Source organism: Triturus cristatus, chromosome 2_2, assembly GCF_964204655.1.
Source record: "Triturus cristatus chromosome 2_2, aTriCri1.1, whole genome shotgun sequence".
In the NCBI taxonomy this organism is placed as follows: Eukaryota; Metazoa; Chordata; class Amphibia; order Caudata; family Salamandridae; genus Triturus; species Triturus cristatus.
In genome coordinates this window covers 783,868,342-783,893,237 of record NC_140582.1, presented here as the reverse complement: position 1 = coordinate 783,893,237, position 24,896 = coordinate 783,868,342, and the positions used below count along the sequence as shown (strand labels likewise).

Below are 24,896 nucleotides of genomic sequence, written 5' to 3'. Positions count from 1 at the left end.
ACTATTATTACCTCAAGAGAAAAACAACTCTTAATCTTTAAAATCGTAAGAGCAGCAAAGTCAGAATGTTAAACAGAAAAGAAACATTAAACAAGCATTGACACAACCCATAGCTATGTGTTGACTGGTACCGTTTAGGCTGTGTCAATGCTTATATTGCTTTGTGATAGTTTTTGTAAAACTTTATCTTTGAGGAGCTGAAGGACTATTACTAAAGCAAAAAATAAACATTGGCTAAACCCAAAATATTTTTTGGCCTCACAAAGCACATTTGCCATAGCAGGTCATGGCACTGTAGGAAATATTTTGTGTGGATGTGCTCTTTGTGAAAGAGGAGAATTCTGTCACATACAGTGAAGTTACCCAGTAGTTGAAGTGGGTTATTTCCCTATACTGCTGCATGCCGTAGTGGGCAGACACCAATGCGAATGGCACAACAGAGCAGCAGTCTATATATATATACATATATAAATGGAATCTTAAAGCAAGTGATTCCATTATTGCCAGTTTGTATCAAAATGACCATATATTACCTTTAGGAAAGTGCAATTTATGAAGGACTACCTAGTTAACAGCCAAAATAAATCACCCAAGAAAAAAATGGCTGACATCTAATAAGGGGTTTAAAGGGTGTAAGAACTAGTCAGAAAGCATATACACTCAGCTTCTTGTAGCAGTCTGACATCAGATCCCCAAGCAAGGTTGCTAGGCTGTCCTGTTCTGCTTAAAACTTCGCAATTAAGATAGTTCTCCTCGTTATGCCTCACATGGGAAGGTGTAGAATGTTGGCACATTCTCAGGTCTACCAGCAATGGCAAATCTGAAAATGCGTCAAAATCCATGGGAACACCCATGGAATGCCTTACCGAGGCAGAGTAACGCATCTCAGTGATTTGCCCTGCGTTGAGTTACTTCTGATTTATCAAACTACACTGGGCCACGCAAAGTGGCTTTGCGTAGCTTGATAAGTCATATATTAGGGTTCACATTGCGCATGCACCACATTGCATGGTGCAAATGCGACACAAAACCTTGATAAATAGGGCCCCCTAGTAACTTATACACATTACCATAGACAATGAAAAAAATCAAAACAATCCCATTACTACTGATGATAGTTACAATGTGATGTTTTCTAATTAAAATATATAATTTGTTCTTTATATTTTGCTAATTCCTCAATATCACTAACCTATTAACTAACACAGTTTTGTATTAATTTGTGCGTTGCCTAAGTTTGGAGACTGGACCAATAGTCATAACTGTCAAAGGAATACTGTATGTATTGCTCTATTGAAGTGCTCATACAGTTCATATTATATTGAAAACACTGATAGCGGCCATCTAATTAGTACATATTTGTTCTTTGTGATTCATTCAAACAAACAATACCAGCCACATATTTTTGTCACTTTTGCTTAGTGATAAAATAAAAGTACTCCTAGTGTCAGTGATTCATTCAAATGTGTAGTGGGACGATATCTTTATTCTTGCTGTATTAATTTGGATCATTAGCAGAAATTAAACTTCAATGATAATAATTAAAGTCATGCCCTGGTGGCCTCTATCCTTTATATTAATTTTTTTGTGGATCTGTCATGGACATCGTTTGAGTACACAAATTCCATCCATTCATTAAGTCCCATTGGATGGCGCCACATTCAAAGTAAAACAGTCCATATTGATCCACATCATGACTTCTTTATTCAGACCATTTGCAGAAAGATATAGCCACCCCTATCTGAAATAGATGAAAAATATACATTCAGTACAAATACTCTTTTAAGGGGTATTAGTTAGCAACAATTCTAAATATACATTCATTTTCTTATCAATATTTAAACCATTGGGTTCTTTGGTTGTTAGTAGAATATTATATCTTGATTCCAATTGTCTAAATGAGGTTTCTCTATTTTCCCCTTTTCCCCTTTTCCTTACTTTGGTAGACAATCTATGACTGAATTTTTCTCTGATGTTCATGGCAATGATGAGTGGCCAGATAATTCTTGTCTACATTTATGATGGGCTGCAAATGCTGTAATATTCTTTTATGTGCTTTCAGAATAATTCTGCCAACATATTTTGTGTTAAAGGCGTATATTAGCATATAAACAGAAAAGTCAGTTTTACAAGTCAGATTTTGTTTGATCATTCTTGTTTTTTGGAAGGCATATTACATGTTTTACAATTCTGACCCTATTTATTTGCTGAATAGTTGTTACACCCTTTACGCCCCTTATTAAGTGTCAGCCATTCTTTCTCGGATGATATAGTACAGGTTCTAACAAGATGGTCCTCCATAAACTTCACTTTCCCTAAAGGTGATACATATTGCTAATAATGGGATAATTTGTTATAAGTTTTTCAGATCTTATTGTGCTGTATGATTCGTGTGCTAATCAATATCTTCCCTTAATTAGCATTTTGTTGCTTCCTTTTTGGCTAAAAAGTATTTCTTCCCTTTTAACTATGTGGGCCTTATGAATCCTATTTTGTAAAGTGGTTTGGATTTATCTTCAGACACTGAATCTTTTCCAAATTCTTCCCTCTTCTTTTATGTATAGTGGTGACTTCCTGCACATGCTTTTAGCTCTTAATAATTCACAGTATGGGACCTTTTGTTTTAAAGATTCATGTTGGAAATTGTTTGCATGTAAAATACTGTTGTTTCTTTTCTGTAGTTTTAAGTCTCTATTTTCTCATCTATATTGTCTACTCACACATCTGGGAACACTATTCTTTGTTACTGATGGTGGCCCTAAAGTTAAGGTTTAGATCATTGATGCTAATTTCTCGATTGAAAGTTTTAATTTTTTGTTTCATAACACTCCACATAAAAAGAGGTTACCTATATACTTTAACCAAAGGATTACCTTTTCTCCCATGATCACATGGCATTTTATATATAGCACCTGTTCCTCCCACCAGCCAATAGCATAATTATGCAAATTAGCATAACTGGGGGTGTAACAGGTGCCCATAACTGTTCCTTGTAGTTATTTGTATATCTCATTGTTGAACAGAAAACAGTTATCAGTTAAATAGAGTTGCATTATACTGAACAGCATTTGATGTTGTGATTATCTGATAGGACTAGATTTAAAAAAATGTTTCGCAGCTGTCAGCCCATCTTTGTGATATAGCAAAGTTACATCCATTGTTGACAATAAAAATTCCTCCTCTCATTGGATGTCATAGTTGCTGCCTAAAAAGTCTGTAGTATCTTTATCCTCCTATTTGAATGTTTGAACAAAAGGGCAAAGAAAAAATGAATATATATATATATATATTGTTTCAATGCTTGTTTTTGGTGTCCCCACACCACACGGAACAAACAGGAACATACTCCACTTTTCTCAGTGCAATTTTCTTTATTTTGAATTCAGCTGGTCGCCATGACGCGTTTCGGCCTTTGCAGGCCTTGATCACATGACGCGTCTATGAAGCCCATTTTAAAGTGAGCAGCTCATTCACAATTTTTACATCCGGCTCATTTAATATGATATATACACAATGTGCATTATTCATACTTTGATATGCATACATTTTTCTTTATCAAAACATGTAATTATAAAAACAAATAACAAAAATAGCAGCTAATGCGTGCAATTCTATTTTTTGCCTTTCCACATATGGTTTTCTCATTACCATCTGTCCTATGAATTACTTTCTATGTATGCCAGAGTTGTGATATTTCACTAATACTGCCCCAGTGGGCCTACTTTTCTGATGAAATGTAAAGTGCATTTTTAAAGTGCCTAGTGCATAAGTGCCGTACAGCTACTCCTGGTGTCACCCTAGTGTGCAAGATTACCTATGTGTACCCATCTAAAATACTATGTCTAAAAAAGAAGTAAACAAGAGAGAGGTAAGTATAGGGAAGGTAGATTGCAGCTGCATGGCATTACTAATGCTCAAATACATGTAAAGTTTTGCGGGAGTATTGCTTATGTGTTTTTCTCATACTCTGGAGCTGATAGTGCTGACTCCTATACAACTGTACAAAAGATTCTTATGTTATGTAGCCCTCATAGGCATGTGTATAGGTCTTCACTTTTATTTAACCAGAGTGGGTTTTTGGTGTCGAGCTCAAGTATGTACTGGGTCTCTAGTTTTCTCAGTATGGCCTCCCTGTTACCGCCTCGTCTCATATGTGGGATTGAGTCCACCACATAGAACTTTAAGTGTTCTAAGTCATTGCTGTGTACTTCTCTGAAGTGGCAAGCAACCGGATATGTAGAATCAGAATTAGTGATGGCTCTTATGTGCTGGAGAATCCTCTTGTGAACCTGTAATTTCGTGCTACACACATAGCACAGTTCACAAGAGCATTCCAGCACATAGATGGCAAATTCAGTTTTACAAGTCAAGAGTTTTTGAATCATGATTGGTTGATCTTTGAACGGCATGGAGTAGGTGGTTTTGCTTATGCCAAACTTACACGCACGGCATGTGGAGCACCTAACAAATCCTTTCCCTTTGGAGAGCCAACTAGAATTTGTTGTTACTTCCAGGCTACTTCTTACAAGGAAATCACTGGTAGATGTTGCCTTCCTGAATGTTATAATTGGATTTTTGGGCAACCTTTCTCCTAAGACTGGGTCATTCAACACAATAGGCCAGTTTTTCTTGATTATGCTACATAAACTATTCCTCTGTTTGTCATACGTTAGGATTACCCTAGTGTTTTCTGTATTTTGTATTGCACAATCTATTTGTGATGGTCTGGGCTTGCTAGCTGATGTTTAAAAAAAAGTAGGACTGCTCTACACTGGTCACTTGTTTTCTTAATAGCTGTGTTGATAGTACTTTCCCAGTAGCCCCTAGCTAAAAAACCTTCTTTGCTTTCTGCCTGTGCTCTGATTAGATCTACATCCCTACTGCATATTCTTCTCACCCTGAGCATCTCTCCATAAGGGATGCTGTGTATGGTATGTTTAGGATGTTGCATGTAAAATGGTATTACCAGCTGTAGGTTTACAATGTAATTTGGTTTCTATTTGGTTGTTGGCTATAAAAACCTCCACATCTAAAAAGCAAACTGATGTCTCACTGATGTCATATGTGAAATGGAGGTTAATGTTATTGTTGTTAATGCAAGTAACAAACTCTATTGCACTTTGCCTACTGCCCTGCCAAATTACAAAAAGGTAATCTATATACCTTATCCATTTGACCACAAGCTTATCCAGTGTCTTTTTATGGGTGGTGTTAAGGATCATTTCTTCCCGCCAATCCATATGGAGGCAAGTGTAGCTTGGTGAAAAGCTTGCCCCCATTGCCACCCCTCTGATCAGTTGGAATATTTGTTGTTGGAACATGAAAAAGTTGTTTTCTAGGCAAAAGTTGGTCATACTGATTAGCATTTTGTTATGCTGGTATAGACCTATTGCTCTAGTGCTCAAAAAGTGCTCCAAGGCTCTAATTCCATCTTTATGGTGTATACTGGTATACAACGCAGACACATCTAACGTCATTAATAGATAATTCCACTGACAATTATGGATGTTTCTCAAGAAGTCTCTTGTATATACGATGGTAGAGCACGTACATGTTCCTGTGAAAAATAGTCAATATAGCATGATGTATTTTCCAGCAGACTTTTTTTTGCCGAAATAATAGGCCATCCTGGGGGTTTGGAAATGTCTTTGTGAACCTTTGGGATGAAATATATAACCGCATTGTTGGATGGTCATTCTTTAAAAACTTGTACTCATCCTGATTAAGAAGTCCTGCACTTTTCCAGGCCAGTAGCTTAGAATAAAAATCATTTTTGATGGTTATTAATGGCTTGATCGTTACTTCTTTTATAGCAGTTACGATCGTTTAATTGCTGCATAGCTTCCTCCATGTATTGAGTCTGAGTCCATATTACTATATTGCCGCCTTTATCGGAATTTCTTATGACAATCTGGTCATTGTCTTGAAGTTTCTTTATTAGTTGGCAGCATTTATACTGCTGTGCATTCTGATGTTTAAGGGCTACGTGTGTTTTATATATAGCTTTTCCAGCGGGTTTATCCCCAGATGTTTTGTTTTTTGGCCTCCTGTTGTTGACCCTGTTTTTGTTGGTGTTAGGACTCTGGGCACTTTTACCACTGCTGTTCAGTGCTAAAGTGCATATGTTCTCTGTGTAAATTGGTATTATGGATTGTTGTTTCCATAATTGGCTTATTCGATTTACTACTAAGTCTCTAGTATAGTGCATTGTGTGTGCCCAGGGCCTGTAAATCAAATGCTGCTAGTAGGCCTGCAGCACTGATTGTGCAACCCACACAAGCAGCCTTGCAAAAGGTTCTCAGACCTGCTACTGCAGTGTCTGCGCACAGCTTTTACTGCCATATCGACCTGGCAAGTACACCCACTTGCCAGGCCCATCCCTTTTCTTGCATGTAAGACAACCCTAAGGTATGCCCTAGGAACCCCTGTGGGCAGGGTGCAGTGTGTGTGAAAGGTAGGATATGTACTGGAGTGTGTGACATGTCCTGATAGTGAAATACAGTGTATTTCAGTTTTCACTATTGAAAGTCTATCCGTCCCATAGGATAGAATGGGAGTTTATTTAAAACCTCTTATAAGTACAACTTCCCATTGGGACAAGATAGAAAGATGGAGGTTAGTATGCCTGAACTCAGAATATAAAAACGCTTCTTTTAGTAAAGATGATTTTTATATTGTGTGTTTGAAAATACCACCTTTTAGAAAGAGGATATTTTCTTGCTTAGCCATCACGTGAGCCTCTGCTGGTTTGTGGATTGACTGTCTGGATTAGGAGTGACAGGGACTGGGGATGTGCATTCACCATAGACAGCCACTGTGGGGCTGAGGTGTGTGCTGTCTTTCCTGGATGAGTTAGGGATGGGCTGAATAGACCTGGGCTGCATTCAGAGTGGTGGGAGGAGATTTCCTTGCATCTGAATGGGCCTTGTCTGCCTTACACAATGCTGTCTCCACTTCCTCCCGGGAAGCTGTACCAGGGAGGACAGAACTAGTTTTGACTGAGCACAAAACCTCACTGCCACAAGACAACAAAGAGAAATTGAGGATAAATATTGGGGCCCAGACCCCAGAACTTTAGAATACTTCTGGACTCAAGAGGAACCTCTGCCAAGGAGAAGAGCTGGGAAAGCTGGAGGAGAAGTACTGCCCCTTTGCTGTGTGCTGTCTGGGGTTGGCCTGCAGTGCTCGTTTCTGCCAAGGAGAGGACACAGTCTTTGCTGTGTGCTGTGTATCCTGCTTGAAGAAGATCTCCATGGGCTTAAAGTAGAGCTTGCCTCCTGTTCTGAAGTCTCATGGACACAAAGACTTCACCATCAGCTCCCATGAACTCCCTTGCTGGGAGTTCTGGACTGCCAAGAGGTGCCTTTTCTTGTGTTGGGCCTCTGGAGTTTGTTCCTGTCACTGGGAGCTGGGAAAAGAGAAGCAACTGAGGAAGCATGACGTATTTGCACCTGTTTTCGGTGCAACACCTCCATGTGGGAAGAATTCCCACGCATCGTCATTGTGGCGATGGAGAAACCGACGTAGCTTGTGCACGCGGCTGGAGAATTTGCTGCACGCCGAGTCAACGTGCATGATCTTCGAAGTCTGAGATCACCGCACCAACTCTTGACTGCAAGAACCAACCCATCGTGGGACAGCGGCTAGAGAGATCAATGCAGCGCTGTTGCCACCGCATTGAAAACTGACGCATCGCTGAATCCCCACCCATCGCACTGAGGCGCCAAGTCTACAACCACGCCGGGGCGGCAGTAAGAAACCAATGCACCATCTCCCCACACAGTAAGAAACCGACGCATCACCTCATCTTTAGTAAGGAACCGACGCATCAGCTCCCCTGCGTGGTAGTAAGGAACTGATGCATCACCTCCCCTGGAGCCAGAAACAGACACATCACTTCCCCATGAGCAAGGAACCTATGCATCACCTTCCCTGTGTGCAAGGAACTGACGCATCACCTTCCCTGCAGCTGTTTTTGCCTATGATTTTGACGCATCCAAGTTATTTTGTATTGAAAGTGTCGCATCTATAGTTTGTTATGGACAGAACTGTTTTTACCTTCTAAAAAGTCAGACCTTGATAACTGTATGTTGGATTTTTGTCGTTTTGGTCTTGTTTGGTTTAGATAAAGATTACTTATTTTTCTAAACTGGTGTGGTGTCCATTTGTAGTGTTTTCATTGTATTACTGTATGTGTGCACAAATGCTTTACACACTGCCTCTGAGATAAGCCTGTCTGCTCGTGCCCAACTACGAAGGGGGTGATCAGGGGTTGTCTAAGGGCATAACTCCCTTACCCTGACTAGAAGCACGTGTCCCTATTTGGACAAGGGTGCAAACCATTGCCAACGAGAGACCCTCATTTCTAACATATATCTATATCCATATATAGAGATATACTTATAGAGACAGACAGACAGATTTTCTAGTAGACTACCTCTTGCCGAGATGGTTGGTCTACCTGGTGGGTTCCCCCTACTTTTGTAGATTTCTGAAACTAAGTATAGGAATGGAAAAATAGAATGTTCTGTAAAAAAAAAAAAGATATTCCTCTTGTTTTAATAATCTGTGTTGTTTATACCAGTGAGATTCCTATACACATCTCGTTTCATTGCAGTTTCTTTGTCACAGTGGATTACTTCATAACATGCAGCCACACAAAAAGTATATATATGTACATGGAATTTTTAGACTGTAAAATATTTTGAAGCATCCATCCATAATGGGCAAGCATGGGTTAGCGCAAAATCATGGGCAATGTTCCATATCTTGAACTTGATGCAAAGCAGACTGGATGATGAGTAGGGTAGACCGGAAGCCACAGTTAAGTCGAGGTGCCCTGTTAGCTAGCCTGTATTTATTTATTTCTGAGTTTTGTATAGTAACACATGCTAATTTGTAGATATTTAAGAGAATTAGGATTTACAGCTTTTGGAGTTTTCTAGTTACTAGAATTATTTACACAACCAATTATTTTTGATTCAGGCGAGTTGTTCATTATTTTTCTACCCAATACAATTTCATTTAATATATTCGACCTTCAATGAATGCTGAGCAGGTTGTGGATTTTTAAACATTATTATAACAAAGCAAATTGGCCCCATTATTTATAGACCCTCAAAATATATTAATGTCTTCCTGGGAGATCTAAAAATGCATGAAAAGATGTGTTATCTTTCTGATGACATCTCTTGATTAACTTCGGCAAACGTACTTTGTTTATTTCTGATATCTAAGATATTTATTTGCTCAAAAAGCCAATACGGCTTTATTCTAATGTGCAATAATCTACATCTAGCTTTCAGACAAAAATCACTAAGGCCTTCTATTAGCTTCTAACAACTTTTCTAAATTGCATTGCAGGGTTCCCAACTCTACTATGGGCACAAGGGCCTTTTCTCATGACAGTATTTTTATACCTGATGGACAAGAAGAGAACGAGCAAGAAGCCCAAACAATGTCACAAGACAACATTATAGGAAAGGTCAAAACACTCCAGGTAAGGCTTACAGGTCATTTATTCATTGTGGTGTGGTTCCTATACTGAAAGATTCCTAGTTAGAATAATGAACACTAAAATGTACTATAATCATTCATAGCACAGCATGTCTCCTAACTCTTAGTCATACTCGGGGGGGGGGGCGCTAGAGGGCGCATTGCGAAATGGCTGCTCTGTAGAGCTGCTCCGCCGGCCGAGCTCAACATCCGGCAATAATCCTCGAAATCCTGGCCCGTAATCTGCCTCAACCTGCTGTATCAGCCTCCTAGACAGTGGCGGATTATTGTGGCTGACTTTTGGGAGAGATCGCGGCGTCCTTCCAGACTTATCGGCATGTGAGGCATTTGACAGCATGGCGGCTCCGGGCGTGCTTAAGGTAGGCCGCGACTGGCGCTGGGGGGGGGGGCTGGGAGTGCCGGAGCTGTGTGCGGATTCCTGGCCTGGCCTGCGGTGTGCCGTGTGGTGGCTCCGGGGGGGCCGGTGACACTCAGCTGCCTGCATCTCGTACGCTGGTGAACCATGCTGCCTCGGGGGCCTTGACTGTGGCAGGACTAGCGTTGATCTGTGCCACGTCTCTGGACTTCGCGGCCCACTGGCGTGGGGTCGCGGGTCTACTGCGGGCTGCTCAGTGAGCCAGTTCGTGCCCCGGGCTGCCGCCGCTTAGCGCTTGAGTTTGGACTGCGCACGACCCTATAGTCTGCTGGTGGGCCTCCTTGCTGCCATTGTCCCCCGAGCATTCTGCAACTGCGGAGGATATCGTGCTATCTTGAGCGGGCGGCCGCACTGAGTCAGCTCCAGTCGCAGTGCGCCCCGGGAGACCACCGCCGAGCTATGTGATCCTGTGGTGCCTACCTGCGGCTCAATACTAACTGTGTCTGCGCTGTCCGGATGGCGCTATATCGGCCTGTGTACATCCTTCCACGCATGGGCCCGCCTCCCACCCCGACACTACAGATAGAGGCGTCATCTCAAGGATACAGACTGGCGCTGCTGTATTTTGCTGCCTGGTATTCTATCATTTCCTCAGGCATGGCACTGGCCTGAAGTGTTGGCCGTTTGCTCCGATATTGCCATCATCATTGGTTCATGTCTTTCTCACCTGCACGCTGCTGTGGCATGGCTATTCTGCTGGCTGGGCACTTGGGGTTGCTTGGGGACCATTGTGAATTGGACTGTTGAGGATAAGACGCTTCATTTACGCTGCTACATACACGACCTCCCTGGTTCCTTGCAGAGCTTTGGTACTACTCTAGCTAAAACACGGCCGCTTACTGGGGCAACAGTACACTTTGGACACTGTGACGGCCTGGGCAGTCTAGCCACTCCAACCTGCGGGGCCCCGCTACTCTGGGTGGGCACTATGGGGAAAAGCCAGCCACCCCTGACATTCGAGCCCCGGAAGACCGGAAGAGCAGCTCAGCATGCGGCCTCGGAGGCGGACACTCCCACCGATAATTTGACAAATATGGACAAGACACTCATCGCAGTACAGGCCAGCCTTCAATCTATCGATGGCAAGATCAACCACCTTAACCTCCGTATGGATCACATGTCATCCAAGCTGGACAAGCATGCACAACGTCTGGGGGAGGCTGAGACGCGCATCTCAGATGCAGAAGATGGGCTGCAACAGGTTACTCAGAAGACTTCTATGGAGAGGGTCCTTGCTATCATTCAGGCCCGTAATGAGGATTTGGAAGCTAAATCGCGCCGTAATAACGTGCGCATTACGGGCCTGCCAGAGTCCACGAACACCGGGCGCCTAGAGACCTACATGGAGAAGCTCATACATAATATCTTTGGCCCGGAACAGTTATCGCTGGTCTTCATCGTGGAGCGTGCCCATCGCTCGTTGTCCGAAATACCCCCGCCAGGTGCCCCGCCTTGTCCCATTATTGTCCACCTATTAAATTATAGAGATCGGGATGTGATTCTTCGCCTTGCCAGGGAGAGGGGCACCATCACGCATGAAGGAAACAACCTTGCTTTCTATCCCGATTGTACAGTGGCAGAACAGGGGGCCCGTCGGGAGTACCAGCCTGCAAAGAAACTACTCCTGGCTGGGCATATCCCGTACGCTATGCTCTACCCTGCCAGGTTACGTGTGGAGGACAACGGGAAATACAAGATCTTCACCCGCCCGAAATCGGCTCTAGACTTTGCAAAGACTATATCCCGTCGCAGTCGATCTCCCAGATCCACGAGAGGTGCAGACGCTGGGGATCCAGATGATGCAGCTGCTGAACAAGGCGGACGCTGACGCAACTAATCTGCAAGGGTGCATTGTTTCTGACCTCTCCTCTTTGTTGTTGCTTTATGTACGGATTGCTGGGACTTCTGGGGGACGGTGGTGGCTCTGGAATTGGTGACAGCAAATGTTTTGATGGCCAGTGGCCTTTATGTTTATATTGTGTTGGGATGGCTATTCTACATGTACTAGGTTGTTATGTAATTACAGCACTTGAGGCCGGTAGATCGCGATAGCTTGGCCACCTCCTACTTACACCAGGAGGGAGTTTGCGCTCGGCGCTCCCCCTATATGGGTGTTTCCCGTCAATGGTTACTTCCTTGGTATTCTGCTGCGGATGTGTTTGTGGGTGTTCGGGATGGCTTTAGCGTGTTGGGGTTGCTGAAGTGGGAGGAGGGTAGTGTGGTGGGAGGAAAGGGCTTATGGGTTGTTCATGTGGCCGGACGAATACTCGTCAGATATTACTTATGTTTTTCTATATGCATTCAGGACAAGTGGTAGATTCCGTAATCAATATGCTTCATTTTTAATATGCATGGTAATGGTGTGACTGTCCGCTGTTTAACATGGAATGTGAGGGGGTTAAACTCACCGAAGAAGATCCGTCAGGTGCTGGCTCACTTAGATCGACACAATATCAGCATTGCCCTGCTGCAAGAAACTCACTTGACGCGACACAGGGATCAGCTAGTAGGGGCCCGCTGGGCTGGCTTTCGTTTTGCCTCCTCCTATTCCTCTTATAGTCAGGGGGTTCTTACACTGATACGGAAAAGACTCTCTTTTACAGCTCATCGTACACATACTGACTCTGATGGGCGATATGCTATCGTGCATGCTACATTGGCAGGTAAACTGGTCACCATAGTTAACTGCTATGGTCCAAATATAGATGACCCTGGGCTATACGAGAACCTCTTAGCAATCCTACGGAGCTGGCCTGATGCGGCGATCTTGTGGGGGGGGGGGACTTGAACACGCATATGGACCCCAGAAAAGATACGTCTAGCGGCAGGGATGGGCATTCACCACGAGCAGCACAGGTGTTAAATTCCAGACTGGAAGAGTTTGGTCTGTTAGATATCTGGAGACATAAACATATGGACACACTTGCCGGCACATATATTTCTTCTATACATGGCAGCTGGTCACGCCTCGACTACTAACTGGTAGGGGACAGGGTGGCGGGCTGGGTAATGGAGGTAGAAAATCTGCCGTGCACGCTTTCTGATCACTGCCCTGTCCAACTCACTCTATGCATTCCTCCGATAATCACACGGCCCTTCACTTGGCGCTTCCGCTCTGAGTCACTGTTAGATCCTCTCTATTTAGAAACCATCCGTGAAGCTATCATACACTACTTTGCTGAAAATGCGGGACGGTAGATAGTGCCGGAGTATTATGGGAGGGTTTTAAGGCTACCATTCGGGGCACGTGCATCAGTACAACAGCTGGTATATTAAAACATATTTGGGATCAGATTGCCAAGGTAGAAGCTACGCTCACTCGACTTGAGCACGACTAAGAATGTGCGCCCACTGAATCGACTCTGGCGTCGCTTAAAGAAGCCATACTCGAGCATGCAAAATTGGCAGAAGAAGAAACGCGATATATATCCAAGCGCTATGTGGCTCGCTCTTACGGTGAGGGCGGACGCCCTGGACATCACCTAGCCCAAAAAACAAACACCACCTGAGCCATGACATCATTACTAAGATAACAGACGTGTCAGGGCAGGATCACTATAGCATTCCTGACTTTGCAGAGCAGTTTAGGCAGGACTATGAGACACTGTACACATCTAAGGGCGAGACTGACCAGGTGGAATTAGATACATAATTGTCACAGGTGGCCATTGCCTGGCTGTCAGAAGGACAGAGGGATTATTTGGATCTTCCTATCGCAGTGGAGGATATCCGAACGGCCATTGCTTTTCTCCCTAACAAAAAGGCCCCGGGCCCGGACGGCTTCACCTCTGAATTTTACAAAGCTTACGCGGAAGAGCTCGCCCCATTTTTGCTGGAGATGCATGCGGAGGCCTATGATTCGGGTATCCTCCCTCCGTCCCTTCGCGAGGCCTTAATTATCACTCTATTAAAAAAAGACAAAACTCCTGAACACTGCGACTCTTATAGGCCACTATCACTAATTAATACTGACGTGAAAATACTAGCAAAAACTTTGGCCACACACCTCCAACCGCTGATGCAGAATTTGGTCCTCCCAGACCAATCAGGGTTTATACCCATGCGTTTTACATCTTACAACCTCCGTACTTTATTTGCATTGTTCCGCACTCTCTCTCCTGAATTGACAGCTGTGGCTGTTATGCTGGACGCCGCCAAGGCGTTTGATTCAAATGAATAGGGCTATTTATTCTTCATACTGCAACGAATGGGCTTCTCCCACTTTTTTATCAATGGGTTAAGCTACTGTATACGCGATCGACGGTGCAGGTATGGTTGGGGGGTCACACCTCGAGCCCGATTACCATCACTAGAGGCAGTCGGCAGGGATGCGCACTGTCTCCGCTGCTGTTTGCCCTGACACTAGAGCCTCTGGCCTGTCTTATTCGGCAATGTCACAAACAAGCGGCCATAAATCTGCATCATCGGCCCCTTATCATTTCCCTTTATGCAGACGACATGCTGCTTTTCATCCGTGAGCCAGGCATTCATCTAGCACCAGTTCTGCGTGAATATATCCGATTTGCGCGTTTCTCCGGGCTCTCTATAAACTGGGCCAAATCAGTGGTAATGCCTCTGACCGTGTGCACAGAGCCGCACAAATTGGACTTTCCCCTTGTATGGGCATCAGAGCCGGTCAAATATCTAGTAATTTGGGTGCACCGTGATCCTGATATAGTCTTTCGGGTGAATTATAGTACGGCTATAACGTGGCTGGAGTGCCAGATAGACAAATGGATTCGGCTTCCACTCTCTCTTGCGGACCGTCTTGCACTTATAAAAATGGTGGTACTGTCCAAATTCTTATATCTTTTCAATAACGTGCCTATTCCCCTCTCTCAACATTTTTTTAAAACATTGCGGTCGCTGTTGCTTCGTTTGGTCTGGGGTGAGAAGCAGGCGCGAGTAAGCTGGCAGACTCTTCTTCTTGAGTACAAACATGGGGGCTTTAACGCACCTGATCTCTATCTGTACTATTTATGTGCTTAGGCAGACTATGCACATTTTTGGTATACACACCACGACTTCATTCTTCATGTGGCGGTGGAGCACTGGGATGCACATCCCATTCCGCTGAACTCTATCCTTACACATAGCCGCCGCCTCTCCCCCGTGACGAAATGAATACTGTTAACTCGACGATTGCGGCGTGGCAGGCACTGGGCCGCCTAGCCAGGAAATTGCCCTTATATTCACCACTGCTCCCCATTGATTATCATGCGGACATCTCCGTGACGCATGAGGAGGGACTCATGCGTGTTTTGGCTCGGACGAGCATTGAAAAGATGCAGGATCTATACTCTAACGGCTCGTTTCTGACCTCTGCGGATACGGAATATATCCAACATAAAACCCTATTGTTTACTTTTTCGTTACATAGATTGAGAGGGGCATCGCAGGTTCACTTTCCTACATTTCCTGCGGAACCTCCATCGTCCATGGCGTTACACACCTTGCTAATTAGCCCCACTAGGCACAAGCTTGTCACTAAATTGTATCGGGCTGCCAGGGCGGGTAGGACACTCCCTGAGGATAAGAGTCTGAATAAATGGAATGAGAACTTAGACCCGCCACTCTCTAACGAAGATTGGAAACATTGCTGTGCATTAACTGGGGCCCTTACATCTAATGGGAACCTCCGCATTATACATTTCAAGTTCCTCCACCAAATCTATCACACACCGCACCGGCTTTTTAGATATGGTCTCAGAGAGTCCGATAGGTGTACCTGATGCGGTACTTCTGGGACGGATTTTTGGCACCTGGCCTGGTCCTGTAACAAGGTGAGGAAGTACTGGACCACAGTGACCACTACATTATCGAAAATGATTGGTGTTACTTTGTTTTGTTCACCCCAGGTATGCTTATTGGGCCTGCTCCCCCTTTTGAAAGGTGCTATAAGCAAATTAGCCAGAGTAGCATTGCTCATTGCAAAAAGGCGAGTGGTGATGGTATGGGACAGTAAACGAAGCCCCACAGAGGCGCAATGGCTTCAGGACTTGGCATACTGTAGGGAGAATTTGGTATTATATGCGGAAGAGTTACCCATAGCCTCTCGGCCAAATGCTATTTGGGAACCTCTATTGATTTATTTACGTTCCATTGCTACACACGATGCCTCTGATACGGAAACTGTGTATCTACTGATGTTGTCAATGACTATGATGTACTATTATGGTAGTTATGCTGAAACACCCAGCCATGTATATTTAATTCGGCCCTTTTTCTTCCTTTTATTGTTATTATGTTTGATGGTATTATTCCTTTTTTTTTAAATTATTAGTCTTTATTTGTCCACATTGTCCTTATATTGCATTATCGTCGGTATGTATTTTGTGAGGCATTGTGAAACTCATAAATAAAACTTTAAAAAAAAAACTCATACTCACTTCCTGCAAATACTGGGGCCTACTCACAAACGTTTTTTGGAATAAGTAAAGTAGAACTACTGTAGTGCTCTTTTATATACTCTAACTTCCCTTTGTAAATTGGTGCAGAAACATCTAAATTGGGAATCAAATTGGAATACTTTGGGACTATCCACATACAATTAGAACAAACAGAAAGGACTTTTTTGCGCTTGCACTCTTAGTGTTTTGGCGTAGATTCGTAAAGGCATGTAAAGTAGCACTAATTGCCGTACTCATGAATGCTTTTGTGAATCATCCCGACGGTTCTGAGCTTACTGAGACCTAATGCTCACATGCGTTTTACTCGTGACATTTTAATTAATAACCATGATGTCCTCTCTTGGGATGCTCTATTGAACACCCAGCTATCATGGTAGCCCTCCGTGTTCTAAATAAAGTTCAATGTTTTCTTATTTTGTTGCCTGCTTTCTGATGCTGTTATCATTGCTCGTATGTACTCTAAATCCCGTTGCTTTGACTGTCACTGCCACGGATGCACTTCAAAATGATTTATTTTTTCTATCGAGCAGAGCTGGTATGAACAGTTAGCTATTGTTAATTTTTTATGTTCTCAAACCTTCTTGATCGTCTCAAATTATTTCATGTGAAGCTACTTAATACTACGGGCCTTATTTACAGGTTGGCAGACAGGGTTCTCCTTCTAAATACAGCAGATGTCACTTGTAACACTGTAGATGAGACATCTGCCAATTTTTTTGATGGAGTACCCCGTCTGCCAAACTCTGGTGTAGAGCACTCTGAAACCTTGAGGAGTGGATTTAATATTATAGAAAACAATTCATGAGAAAAAAAATTCAAAGTTGCGATATATGAAACTGCAAAGTAGAAACTATGTATATATGACAAAGCATAAGTATTTTACATTTGGGAGTGCTTAGTTGAGAAACATTGGGTTTTTATGGCATCAAATTCCATTCTTTTTATGTGTCTTTATATTAGTGTGGTGATCCTTTAAGATAAGTATACACCGTCCCATTCCATTAAATTTAGCATTGCCTTTATTTTTGGGTGGTGCTCATTTGAGATATGCTTTGAAACTGCCCATTTGCTCCAAGTGTTTTCTCAATTCAGGGGTAAGAGCTGATAGGTTTGGAAAATTCATATTGTAGATCACCATCTATAGACACATGCAACCACTTGTAGTGTTGCAACAGTAACCGAAGTGCATATATGGTCAATGAAAGCATAATATTGTGTAATTTATTGGAATGAATCTCATTTTATTATCAAATATAAAACATGAATTAAGGATACACACGGAAAGTAGAGTTTCACAAGACTAAAGCAACCGAGTTAACAAAGACATTAAGATTCATCATGTTCATTGATGTAACATACCTCAAAATATGCATTATACATCATATTCAGGAAGATTAATCTACAGATTATTCAACATGTACTTCTTATACAAGAAGGAAAAGTGAAGAAAGAGCATATGATCTCCACATTTAGAGAAAATAAATAAAAACAATACTAATGACGTAACTTCCATTCCTAAAATTATCAGAGTTAGCACTGTCACACATATCAACCAGCTTTCACACTTGCATCAACATTCACACCATTAGTAAATCAAAGCTTGTGGTAGGCGGAATTTGCGTAGTCGCGCTACGCATAGCTCAGTGAAATGGTAAAAAAACCCAGTGAGCACGCAGAAATTCCGCGAACACGCGGAATTGCTTGTTCGCGATGCTTTTTTCCTGTTCGCGAACGCTGTTTGCGTGCTCGGGGGGAAATATCTCGCGAACACGCATTTTGAGAACGCGAACAAGCAAAAAATTCCGCGAAGCCGCGGAACGCAGAATTTTGGGCAATTCTGCGTTTTCCACAGAACGCGAAATTACCCAAATTCCACGAGCGGAACGGAATTTACCGCCCAGGCCTACTAATAATGAGAGTACTTGCAAATTCAGTTATTCCCATCTTTTGTACCTAGTAGCGCATTATTTTGATATTGCATTGTATGTTACAGCATGCAATCTAAATCAGTAATTGTCAGAGGATGGAAAGGAATCCAGCATCTACAAATAAACAGATAAAAGCAATCGATTCAGAAATTTTGGCTTGAAAAGTTCACAGCAGGTATATCTACACAAGGAGGAATACATAATTCAAATGCAAAGGGATTCATTGCATTCATAACATCTGTGTGACAAGCAGCAAACATTTTAGGCTTTTTAGGCTATTTCCATTTGTGCCACGTCCCATTGGTTTTTGTTTTGCCAGGAACTGGACATGGCTTACATATAAAGATACATTATACTACTTTGGGAAATGAATCCCAATGAAATAGCTTGCAAAATGGGCCTCAGTAATTTTCGGTAAGTGAATGATCAAGGTAATAAGTCAACATTTCATTAATTTCATATTAGACTGTGTACAATTAATGATAGTTCGGAAAGGAGATTTCCTGTGTTTGTTAAATGTATGCCTGGGACACAACATTTTCATACCTGGGGATTATAACTGTACCGTTACAGTGGATTATGTATATATCACTGACAAGAATTGGTTGCAAATGTTGTATGAGACCGTGAGCAAAGTTAATAAAAAGATTTCTAAAAAAAAAATCAAAAAAAAAGAATTGGTTGCAAAATAAAATTTGGAGGAAAACAATATTTTGAAAATAAAGGTCTTGTCTTGCATGGAAAAGAGGCAAAAGTCCCCATAAGTGCACTAGATGAAATTGGTCAAAAAACCTAGCCCAGTGAATAAATTCAGAGACAATTCCTGGTATTGATAGTGTAGGGGCTATCATTATCAGTCTTCTGTCATGCCACTCGTGACATATTTTATTCAAGTATTTCAATGTTTGAGAATGTTGATTAATTATCTTGTCTCTTAAATAAAGTACTCGTCTCCATGGCTAGCCATTTTCAAGAGTGTAACACTGACTTAATGCATCGATATGGGGATCTGGGCCATCCTACAGAATTCTTTCTAATCTAGTAAGGATTTATCAACCTATATTACTGGTAGTGTCTACTGGAATTTGTGAATACCCTAATCTCATAAAAAATATCATTATTGCAGAGTTGAATATGTTTCAGAAAAATCCTTCATTAGTTTACACCTGTGCACCAATGATAATTATAATCTATTTCAGACCACCATTGTATCCCAAATCTTATTAATTGTGGCATGATATTTGAGACTTACTAAACAAACCATTTTCAGAGTAATATATATGGCTTTATGAATTATATTTTACATGTGTTTTGGAAAGTTCTATGAAGAAAAGTATTTAATCAGCAGAGAAGGGCATAAACTGATTCTTGCTTGGGTTATTGTTAAGAAAAAATACTAATTAATTCCATTGCTGGCTCAAGTATCAACTGATATCACGAAAAGATAATACATAATCATATACAATACAATGTTCAATTATTTCCCAGGTTATCACCAAACTGAGTATGCCTATGTTTAGTAATCAAAAATGGTTTTTTAGTCAAAGAGCATACCAAGAGAAAAAAAGTGGAAAATCCACATAGGTGGTAAGTTCAAGTAGAACCTGATCTATGGATGTGTTATTAAAGCAGCTACAGTTCCTAAAAAGACCCATGCTACGATTTCAAATACTTAATGATGTTCAGAGTCACCAGGGTCTGTCATTAATATATTGCTGTCAACCAAAGGAGAAACCTGTAACTGGATACAAGCTTATAGGAGTAGTAAATCGGAGTATTAACCAACTTTGAACTTCATGCACTAATTTTCAAAGTAATAGTAAATAAAAATCTTAATATATTAAATTTGGCATTAAAGTTGTTCTCCAACTTTAGCAAAGTGAAAAGAGGGTTTGAGCACGACATTTTTTCTATGGATTTTTTCACAAAAAGCATAGTATTTGCCATACTGAAGGTCCATCCATTGCAGATCAGAACAATGCTAAAAGGGATCAAAATGTTTGCTAGTTGGCTAATGGGTGGGAGAAGGCACCTTTAAGGTACCACTAAACCACTTCATTACAAATGGCTGTTATGAGTCAATTTAATCAAACGTTACCTTCCTTGCCAAAAGCTGTCTCACATTATCACCTGAACCTATATCCAATCTCTGAGCATATAATTAGTAGGGTTAAAGGCTTGCTAGTCAGAATTGTAATTTGCTTATGGAACCATTGATTATCTTTGTATAAATTGTATCATTACTGTGTAATCAAATGATTGTGCCATAGATTCCTCAAGGTTTCTTAGCACTATCATGATTGCTTTTCCAGTATAATGTGATTTTTATTTTGTTTAATCCAACTGCTATATGTTATCTTCCATCTTCTTTGATCATGGGTATCAGTTGAATTATCATCACTTAAGAAATTATTTACAGTTTTTGAGACTGATTTAAAATCAGCAAATGTTGATTTTAATTTTCATTTTACAAGTTCTGTGTCTTGTTTGCTAAATCATTTTCCAGCACAAACACTATGCCAGTTTCTGACTTTCTAAACAATTTAAATAGTATTCCCCATCTGTTGTCCTCCAGAACAGTGCATTCATTTATTCTCAAACTAGTGCAAAATTAATTGTTATTCCTAAATACAATGCTATTCCTTTCTCATTACTCATTTATTTTCATTCATACCAAAATCAACATAATGTCCACTCATAACAACAGTCTCATCACCTATACTTAGATTGCATATACATCATTAATCCCTGCACTTACTCTTATAGGTGAGTGCAGGTTTCTGCTCGCGCTCACCTCTAACAGTTAGTTCAGCTGCTACGTCATGTTGTGCAAGGGTGGGCCCGCCTAACCATGTATCTTTGTTACACCCTTCCCGAATTAAATGCTATATTGGAAAATATACCCATCACTTTACTACCAAGAGTCGGCAAACCCCTGGAGGAGGCCTATTTATGATCTCCAGAGTAACAAATTAAGCTTCATCCCACATTACAAGGTACACTCACTAGTCCTTTAGATGAACTCTTAGCAAAGTGATTCATTTAGTTTTATCTATAGATTACCAACAAACCCCAATCAATACCTGCTGCCACCATTTCACTGATATCACATCCGCAATTAACATTTGTTTAAGAAAACATATATTTATATGTGATTATCCAATTTATTGGAGCAAACAGATTTTTCAAAAATATGTTCAACTTGGCAGGTGTTATACAACACAGGAATTATCCCACACATAACAATTAAAACAACTTTGAGTTTACTCCTACCAAAAGAAAACATCACTGCAACAAAGTCAATCATTGCCTGGAGTCATCTGACAGGCATTTCCCTAATCAAACGCAAACAGAAAAATCCTTTTGGAAATCTCTCAAATTTAAATACTGAAAAGTGCTTCCATCTCATACAGAAGTTTATCCACAATGCCAGCACATTCTTGTATGTAGAGGAAATCACAGATATAGCTTTCAGGTAACATGTGGATCATAGACTCACTTACCGTATTATACTAAAAGTCCAAAAGCCATAAACACATCTATGGCACGGCAAATCCCACACCAGCAAAAGACTGAACTTTTTTCACTTCTTCTAAAGGCTTAAGAAACACAGACATCAACGAAATAGGACTATGTTAAAATAATAATCAATATTGCAAACAACCACTCACAAGTTTATTGTAATAATTCCCTCTCCATCCTCAGATGTTATAATCAGAAAGTGTCACCAGGATTGGCAAATTCGCCCACAATAGAATTAGAATGATCAGAGTCCAACTCCAAACCCTCAATGGCCTCTTTTAGATAAGCCTTATAACACAGCTGACATTTTTGCCATAATTATCTACCTCGGATACTGACAAAAACATGCTTCTGGTCATCCTCATCAGTCAAACCTGACACAATTTCAGTTAACCTTACCAAAATGTATACTAACAAGTTATGACTTCTAACCATAAATATAATCGAAGCATTACTGTTGCAGGTTGTCTACCCACTGCAAATAAGAATACCCTAGGTACCATCACGGCTAAAAAAAAAAAGCTAAAAAAAGCCTACTAAACCTAAGACAAATCTCACAACTACCCTTCCATGGTAAAGTTATCTAAAAGGTGGTCAACATAGAATCGGATGATTACGTCTTGAAAGCACAAATTTAGCTCTCCTAATATGGCATCCAACCCAAATACAGCACAGAGACAGCAACTTTGTAGGTAGTTGAAAATCTTTTTAATATTCTTGACAATGGTTTGTGGCACCAGCTTCTAGTAATGACTCAAACACTCAAAGGCCTTCCACATTGTTGACCATACAACTCTACTCCATATTGTTGACAAATGTTTGGCAATGGGAAGTACTATATTTAGCTGCCTAAGGGTAGATTTAATTGGTTGTGCTAAACTCCTTTCAATCTCCCATGTTAAAACTGGAATTTGGTGTTTTTTTTTAGACTGAACAGTCTTAAATTTCTATGTTTTATTCACTGTGAGTATGGAGTGACCATGCATCAAAATGCATCACGTCTATTCTTCCAGGAATCCTCTGGGTAAGACATTAAGAAAACAAAACCCTACCTCTCTTAACCACAAGATATGGACGTTAGACTTTGCCTTGAAACTAAAAATAAACAAAGTGGGATTCCTACTCCAAGATAGAGGTAATGCTCTGTAGATATCTATATATGGCTAGGACAATGCAAAGGATTAGACATCACCTTGACAATAGCAGATTCAGCCATGTCTCTACAGTTCTTGATTGATGCTAATCTGAACATATAGGAACACATAGACAACGTTGCAAAGAGTGCAATGCACTAACTGCACCAGCTCAGTATAGGAAAACCCGACAGAAACTTCAACCAAGTTGTTAAATCTTAGCTTACATTGATGGAGGTTACGCTACACTTGATGGCATTTTTATAGATGTCAAAGTATCCCCACATAAAGCTGTTAGACTAGTATCATGGGCAAGACTATTCACCACATCTCACCCATTCTTTGGACTTTCATTGGCTACCAATGGATTGTTTTCACAGCTCTATGCATCCCATACATGGAACCCCACCTCCATCAATCTGCCTGCCTTTGTGAAAAACTAATCATAGCAGGAGACATGCAAGACACCAGCACATTGCTAGTAATGCCAAAGACTTTAAAAGTAAAACCATCTAACTAACTATTCTCTAGGTATGCTCCATAATGTTTCCTACCTGAATAGTACCGATTACCTCCATGATGCCCGATCTTTCCTTATCAAGAGATAAAAAGTAGTTCATGGATTCACCCTTTTTCTCACTATGTAGTTAAGTTTCATTCTCTATGCAGCATTCTGTCATATACATGTTAGAATTGTGCTTTATAAATCAATTCATGAATACATTATAGTCAATTCTCAGTCTGAACAACAAATAAAGAATGGTCAACTATGAATGGTACAATTAAAGTTCCTCTCTTTAAAGAGTAAGGTTGCTATTTGCCAAAGCTAACCAGAAACATTCAATACACAAAATATTCTTCTACAAACATAAGTTTTAGAAGCCAGCAAAGCATGCATCTTTACATTAATTTATTCCATAAACCGGTATATTTTTAATATTCTTTAAAAAAATAAAGATCATGATAAAAGATTAAGAGAAGCTTCCCTTACATACATTCTATGTCCCTGAATTAATCAACATTGTCCCTTAAGATATTTCCTCTATATTCAATTTCATCTTAGGCTTTCAAACAAATGTGGGTTTTACCTCACTGAATGATGCAGAAATCACTGTGGGAAATTGTTGCAAAGCCTATTTATTTCCTTGCAAACTATTTTATTTCTCAAAAACCTGGTTTTAAGTTCAGTGCAATGGAAAATCCTTCAGTTTTTGGGAAATGCTTAAATCAGCCATTTTATCGATCTACTGAAAGAAATTCTCCTTCTGGTTTATTTTCCTAATTCTGTATTTTCTCCTGGAATCTAAGAATTTTCCATTAACACCAAGCACAAATCAAGTCTGAATCTTTTGTTATTCAAGTGCGTAAATATCATGTTTTTTGCTTTGATAAAAGAACTTCTTTTGTTAACAGACAAAAGGCAGCTGCCACTATCAATAGCTTATACAACACTTAATAATTGCAGTGTTCTGTACACGCACTTTAAGGAGTCTTATCTGAAATACAATTGGGCATATCAAAGATACGCTCTTGCCACAATGTATCTGATTCAATGATATCAGAGACAATGTAAATATTGAGTCTGAATCCTCCTTCTCAGAGATTTTTACATTATGAAAGGCATTGCATCAAGAATTAACCTCATTTTGGAAATCACATGTTTTGCAAGCCACCAGCTCCTCTGAGGGCAAAACTTTGACAGTTTTGCAACTTTCGCTAATTTGAGATTTATATCCCACTAAAGAGTGATGATTGTTTAAAAAATGCCCATGATCATTTTTCTTTGTCTAAACTTTCTTTATGGCGTTTTACTCATATTCAGTAACACCATTTGACAAAGGAGCAATTTTATTAAACAGTGTCTATAAAGCAAGGGAGCAATATTAAAACACTATAGGTCCCTTCCCCCTCCCCACCAAACCCCTAAACTCATCAGACAGTTTAATGAAATGAAAAAGAAAAAGGAACAAAA

The 24,896-nt window shown here is 40.8% G+C and overlaps 1 protein-coding gene across 6 annotated transcripts in view; it reads left to right on the top strand.

The window, feature by feature from the left end:
• Nucleotides 1-24,896, top strand: part of CRACD (capping protein inhibiting regulator of actin dynamics) — an 870,477-nt gene that overhangs the window by 730,737 nt on the left and 114,844 nt on the right. For all 6 annotated transcript variants that reach the window (XM_085642050.1, XM_085642049.1, XM_085642051.1 and 3 more), the window contains one exon: nt 9,364-9,499. In XM_085642050.1, the coding sequence (XP_085498176.1) occupies nt 9,364-9,499 (136 nt within the window). The remainder of the gene's footprint in view (nt 1-9,363; nt 9,500-24,896) is intronic.